This window comes from Belonocnema kinseyi, chromosome 6, assembly GCF_010883055.1.
Source record: "Belonocnema kinseyi isolate 2016_QV_RU_SX_M_011 chromosome 6, B_treatae_v1, whole genome shotgun sequence".
NCBI classification, from domain to species: Eukaryota; Metazoa; Arthropoda; class Insecta; order Hymenoptera; family Cynipidae; genus Belonocnema; species Belonocnema kinseyi.
This window is the reverse complement of record NC_046662.1, coordinates 97,158,594-97,165,501: the sequence shown is the minus strand read 5'-3', so window position 1 is coordinate 97,165,501 and position 6,908 is coordinate 97,158,594. Positions and strand designations below refer to the sequence as shown.

The 6,908-nt window shown below is 31.1% G+C and overlaps 1 protein-coding gene across 2 annotated transcripts in view; it reads right to left on the bottom strand.

Annotated features, from left to right (window-relative positions):
• LOC117174609 overlaps window positions 1-5,042 on the bottom strand; it is a 119,534-nt gene extending 114,492 nt beyond the window's left edge. For both annotated transcript variants that reach the window (XM_033363852.1, XM_033363853.1), the window contains exon 1: window positions 4,704-5,042. In XM_033363852.1, the coding sequence (XP_033219743.1) occupies window positions 4,704-4,962 (259 nt within the window). In that variant the 5' untranslated portion in view covers window positions 4,963-5,042. The remainder of the gene's footprint in view (window positions 1-4,703) is intronic.
• Window positions 5,043-6,908: the final 1,866 nt, after the last annotated feature.

Below are 6,908 nucleotides of genomic sequence, written 5' to 3'. Positions count from 1 at the left end.
ATACGATAATAAAGTATTTTTATCAAAGAAATTTTCGTTCAATATTTAAAGTTTTAATAAATTATTGTTTTAATTTAAAATCAAAATAATTCTATAAAAATTTCATTAAAAAATTAATGTAATAACACGTGTGTCTCAAGGGAAAAAAATTCTCCCTTAATTTTCTTCGAGCCTAATAACATTTCTCAAGCAAATTTTGCAGGATTTAGATCAGCCCTAATTTATCTCAAAGTTTTTTTGTTTTATTATAAACCATTCGATTTTTGAGAATATTTTTTGCAATTAAAAAAAGATACTATAACAACTTTCAACAAAAATTTCATATCCAGAAATATATAAATGTTTTCAATTGTGGTAATTTTGAATTTAAAGAACAATTTGTTTAAACTTTAAACATTACAAAAGCTTTTCCTTTGTATAAATATTTGATTATTTTAATTTAAAAATATATTTTTATCAAAAAAAAAAATTTGTTATGCACTAATTTATCTTAACGTTTCTTTTTTTTTTAAATTAAAAAACCGCTTTTCAAGGACTTTTTTTGTATTTTAAAAAAAGACTATGTACAAAAAACCTGTCTCAAGTTTCAAAATTCCAAAAAAATGTGTATATTATTAAATGTCCTCAAATTCCGGTTCAGTATATTAATGAAAATTAAACTTTAAAGTATAAAACATTATAATTTAAAAAATCATATTTGTCATTAGTAGAAACATGAAAATAACAAAGGAATAAATAAATCAATAAATAAAGTCAATAAAAGAATCATAATAAAGGAATCATAATAATTTAGATTTTATTAAGTTTAAACATAATTACATTTTTCAGATTCTTTCTCTGAAAATTCAGTTTATTTCTTACCATATCATTTAATTTTCTCTATTATTTATTACAAATATGTAATTTTGTGCATATAGAAATTGCGCTACTCATTATCAATTTCTTATTTATTCCGTAGTTCCGTGTTTATGTGTAGCGATACATGTCAACCTTTCTAACCTCAAAACATCTTTCTACTGCTTTACCGTCATATTTGACGAAAAATGAGAAAACCAGAATTCGATTTCGTAGTACGGTGTGGGCAGCACCTCGATAGGACAGAAAATGTGATGTCCTATATATATAATTCCCCACTCTGACGCCCCGTACCGCATATACATTTATAATATCTTTGGTGCTACCGACAACACTGGTACGGCAGAGGCCTACATTATCGGAATGAGAGAGAGCTGAAAAACGATCCTAATCTTAAAATAGTGCACATGCATACCATTTTTATTTAGCACAATAATTTTTTTTGTTATTATCCCTTGAAAAAGAGTCCGGGGACGTCCGTTATGATATTTTATAGCATCTCCGAATTCAGTTAAAATTTTTTTTTCATTTTTGTGGGAAAATTCCCATAATTATAATAAAAAATTTTTTAAATCTTATTTCACAGTATAACAAAATTTTTCAATCGTCTCCGAGACCGCAGTCAGAGTAAATTGGCATGCGAAACTAATCGCACATAGGTGGAAAACCAGACGTACGTTTTTGTTTTTTATCCTTCTTTCTCTTGCAGAGTAGACATATTTTTGTCAGCAATTCAATATCGGTGCACATGCAGTGTTAATCGATGCCTACAGGCAGACAGGATGTAACTTAGCCGTAGAGTGTGCGTGGGGTCCTTTGGACCCCCAATGCCCACATCGGTTAATTAATATTTCGCTGAAGGAAACCATTTATGATTTGCAACAATAACTTCATTCCGTCTGTTCAGATGAAATCATTTTTTTTTATTGATGAAATGTTATTTACAGTACGATCATTTTTTGTTTAAACCAGTAAATTTTGTTTATTCAAATTTTTTTCTCATCGTATATAAAATATTTTTAGCTTGCCTAGATTTATTGTGTTTAATACATGATGATCAAAATACTGCATCCCCTGGCTGACCGAAGGAAGCGAATGGAACCGCTACAAACGACCCGTAAAGACCCCATTCGGTTCCTTTAAAAAAACTCGAAAAAACAGAAAAATCAACTTTCATATTGTTGAAATTCGGATATTAAGTATATAGAAGGTCATGGAATAATCGCAATCGTTTTTTTTTTGTGACGGTAAAAAGTTTAAAAAAAATATAAGACGTATAACGCCTGTTGACTGCTACACTTCAAACGCATCGCCTGTAAGGAACACTCAACAGGCGTTATAGGTCTTGTATTTTTTTAAACTTTTTACCGTTGCAAAAAAAACTATTGCGATTATGCCGTGACCTTCTATAGGGAATCTTAACGTAGAATCCGAATTTCAGAAATTTAAAAGTTGATTTTGCTGTTCTTTTCGATTTTTTTAAAAAGGAACCGAATGGGGACCCAATGGGTTCCTTACGGGTACTTTGTAGAGGCTCCATTCGGTTCCTTTGGTGCGCCAGGCTCCTTAAACAGACTAACAAAATAATTCATAAATTTGCCATACCCTAAAATTATTAGCATTAAATTTAGTGTTTATCTGAGTGTAAAGCTCACTTCTAAAATTTGTAAACTGAGGTCATACATTCAGACTAAATTTAAAATCTTTTACCCTGTTTAACATTTAACGCAAATGAATTCTATAAGAAAAAATAGTTTAAATCATTTATCTTTATTGTGGAATTCACTACTCTCCGCAAAACCAATAAAAATATAAATTCAATTTTATTATTAAAAAAATAGTTTATTCTGTGATTTTTAGAATTGCCTATAAATATAAATTTGTTGTAATCCTTAATAATCAATATAAAAACCAGACACAGAAATAGAAAAGAAATTACTAAATACTTTTTGTCATAATAATTATTGAAAATGGAGATTCAGAATAACCAAGAATTTTCGGAAATTGTAGCGAATTTATGGTAGATTATGGTAATTTTTGGTAACTTATAGCTTTGAAATGGTTCAATCTGTCAAACAATCTATCAACCCGAATAACTAATTCTTTGACGATCACTTTTTTTAAACCCAAAATGTGAGCTCATAGATGCATATTCTTTAGTATTCACCTCTGACTTTACACTATTGCTCCCTGAGGAGAAAAAAAAACATTTTTCTCCCTCTAACGTCACTTTGATTGAAAAGCACAACTTTAACCCCGCTTTACAGGCATCATGCATATTTCATAAAAATGATAACTATATTATGCATGAAAAGATAAGGAAAAGTGTAGTTGGTTACAGAGGGCTTAGATAATAGGAAGCGGGTTTCTTTGTCTATCGTATATCAAAAAGATAAAATCCGAACCGGTTTTCGTACACCTCACTCAAGAATGATACATGTAGTGTTTTGAGGAACTAAGGAACTAAGCCTGAGGAATCCAAGGAGTAAATGGAATAAAGTTCTGTTTAATATGTAGGTTAAATTTTAGTATTAGATTTTCGAGGGTCCTCGTAGACTGCGGGATGTCAATCTCGTCAGAGATGACTTGAGATATGAACCGCAGCAGACGTTCACCACCATATTCAGTTTCACCCGCTTGCTTGTTCTCGCCTCAGAACCCTCTGCTTTGCGCTACCGCTCCTTGAAGTCCTCTCGAAAAACGCCTTCAGCCGCCTGTTTACAATAGGCAGACACCTCACGGTCACGCAGATCTGGGTCGTCGATTTTAATCAGCTTCAGGGGCAACCATTCAGCAATCTTCCTGACTTTGCAAACGAAATTTGCTTTCAGCTTGCGTGTTCTGAAGAAAATCATTTCTTCCCTGAACTCCTCACAAAATGGTGCGTTTGCAACTATTGGAAACTCTTTCAGAATTATTATGACTTGACACGAAACTGTCTTTTATAAATGACGATCTTCATTTTTTATATTTCACTGCTTTCTTCACGTGTCACGTTGTCACTGTCTATTAAAGGAATTGAAACCGATTATGTGTGCCAACAAAAAAAATGTTTGAACTTGATATTTCAACCCTGAACGATCCCCTTATATTCATAAATTAATCATTCTTATAACAGGAGAAACCCTTATTATTTGTCACTTTCCTTTATTCAATCACCGGAGATAAAACCGGTGATTCATGTGATCTAAACAATAGTTTTTTTTAAGTGAAAGTGAGACATCATACCCGTTTTGAAAAGTCCTTTTAACCTTTTCTAATTTTTCAATAATAAGTTTTTACCTAAGGAAGAACACGCGAAAATTCCTGCTACATTCAGTACGATCAGTAATTACAATTTCTTCTTTGAAAATAAAATAAAAAGTCAGAACCTTAATATTGTTATCCTTTAATTAACAATATTATCTTTTCACTCCCGAGTAGAAATCTTGACGGGGTACTGTTGAGGGCCTGATGGGTTTTCCCTATTATTGTTAGGGTCCGCATGGGGCAAATGGTTTGGGACCGTACCAGTTTGGTTACGCAAAATTGTTAGGGGCCGTCAAAGAAAATGTTTTGAGTCCCCTAATAAGTATCCTGATCAATTCCCAATCAATGTTAGGGGTTCTCATTAGGGACTCAATAGGACCTTTTAGCAAATAAATTCAGTTCTTGTTTTTTACATTGACAAAATATGTCCGATATAGCGCAAAATTAGAGTGTCTTTATCTTCTAGAATAATGTCGTTGTCGGTTGTATATGCGAAATTTTCAGACCGTGAAGTTTCTACTCTTCTTTCGGCTTCCTTATATGTTTCTAAAAAAGTATAATTGCAGAAAAAAAATATTTTTTAAAATACATATACTTACTCGCATTTCCCTTTAGCATGATTGTGTATGAAAACCAACTTTGTAGAGGTGGTACTTTTGCTGCGATTAGAAAATGCAACAGCTCTTTGCTTTTCTTCTTATAAGGTGGCGGCAGAAATTTTGTTTTCGGCTTTCCTTTGGTATGGTTAAATGTGATCCATTTTGATGTTACCAAGTCAATATCGCGAATTCCAGTTTTTAGACCGCTTTTGATAAATTCACCCAACTGGAAGTTGTAAATCTCTTCGGTATCAGACATGATTTTCCAACAGCAAATAAGTTAATCACTGCCACTGTAAAAGCACCAGAAAACTTTTTTCAGATTGAACAGTCAACGAAAATATGCTGCGTTTAGAAACGTTAGGTCGCCGTGATACCAGGTTAGGTTAAGTCCCTGCGACCAACTACTAACTGACCGATAAATCACGTGATTAGTGGATATTCGCGCACAATTCAAATCTGCTTTCATTACAATTTGTCTTGCCTGTGACTTTCTTTTACATGTAACTGCAAAGTAGATAGTGATAAGAAATGTATATATGAAAAAAATTACGAATACTGTTTTAGTTTAAAAAATTTAAATAAAAAAAGATTTTTCATGGACGAGTTTTCAAGCGACTTCGCACGCTTTAAAAATTCTTTCTCTTTTCTTCTTAACAAAATAATTAAATAAAATAATTTTAGATAATTCCCAAAGATTAATATAAAATTCATATTATTAAAGTCATAATCTGCTAAAAGATTTATTTTAATGAGAGAACTTACCCCTAACAATTTAACACGAGAAAAATAACTAACTAAAATTTTCATTCATTTTCGAAATTCGTCCAAAACTTTCCAAAAATCGTCCAAAAGTTTGTTTGCACAACTCGAACTGTCAGAACAAGTGAGTTCAGGTCCAGCAGAAATAGAATATTTCATGGCTTCAATTTTACGCGTTAAATATTACCATGTCAGATTTTAAATTTTTGCTATAATAAAAAACAATGATTTTCGACCGTGTGGATTATTTAGGACATGAAGAGATCCTGCCCAGGGCCACAACAATAGGGCACTTATTATGGATGTCATCTTAAATTGAAAGGACTGCCATATTCGGACCATTTACCAGTTTAGTCGAAAAAATAATTTAAATTTCGTACATATAATATCAATTATTTTTACGATGAAAACATAAATAAGAATATTTATTTTACGCTTGTTTCTTGTTCAAAAACGTATATAACTACCTCTAAGTAGGTGGGAATTTTCCATTTTTATTATAGTTGTGAATAAAATAGGAGAATCAACGATTTTCATTATATTTTTCGTGGAAAATAATCGTTATATTTTCTTTTACATTTTTCTTAGGAACTCTACAACAAAAATTACTGAAGATTCTGTGCAAATTCCATGGTGAAAGCTAATTTAGATATAAATTTTATATATCATAATTATATTCTAGATTTTTAATGGATAAACCTAATTTTGATTCATTCTGGTAAAATTCCCTTGAATATGGGGTTAAAAAAAGAAAAGACTCAACCGAATATAATATCATAAAAACTTTCTTTATGCGTCATGTACATTTTTCACTGCTTTTTAACTAAATTGAAGAACTTAAAATTAAATTCTTTCTTCGAGAACTGAAATCTTTGTAGTGCACAAGACGCAAGTTTAATGTTTGAAGCAGATTTATGTAATCATAAGTACTTTATTGATACTTTCCCCCTCTTACGCGCTTTAGATTCTTTACAAAATCATTAGGCGGATACTCTAACAAAATATTAAAGTTAAAAACATTTTATTTTTATTACAAGTAATATCACAAGTAATAACAAAATTGTAGAATAAATGGTAATTATCGCACTTTAATACTTTATTCTAATTTAAGAGAAACTCTGAAAGCGTAGATCACTGTATAGAGTAGGTCATTTGAATTTATTAGAATTTGCAAAATGAAATTCTTATAGTTTTTTATGACAAGATTTGGAATAATGTTTAGCATAACTGAATGACATTTTTTCGAGACATAATAAATAACATGCATCTAAGACAACAACGACAGAAAAACAGTATTTCGAAATCAAAATAAAATTTTTAATTAGCAGAGCTTCCTGGGTTGTAATAAAAGTTTTGAACTTCCTGTGTGTTCAGTTTGATTAGATTCTGTGAAAATTGCATCTTGTCAACCTTTTGCACCATGCGGGATTTCCTGGCATTATT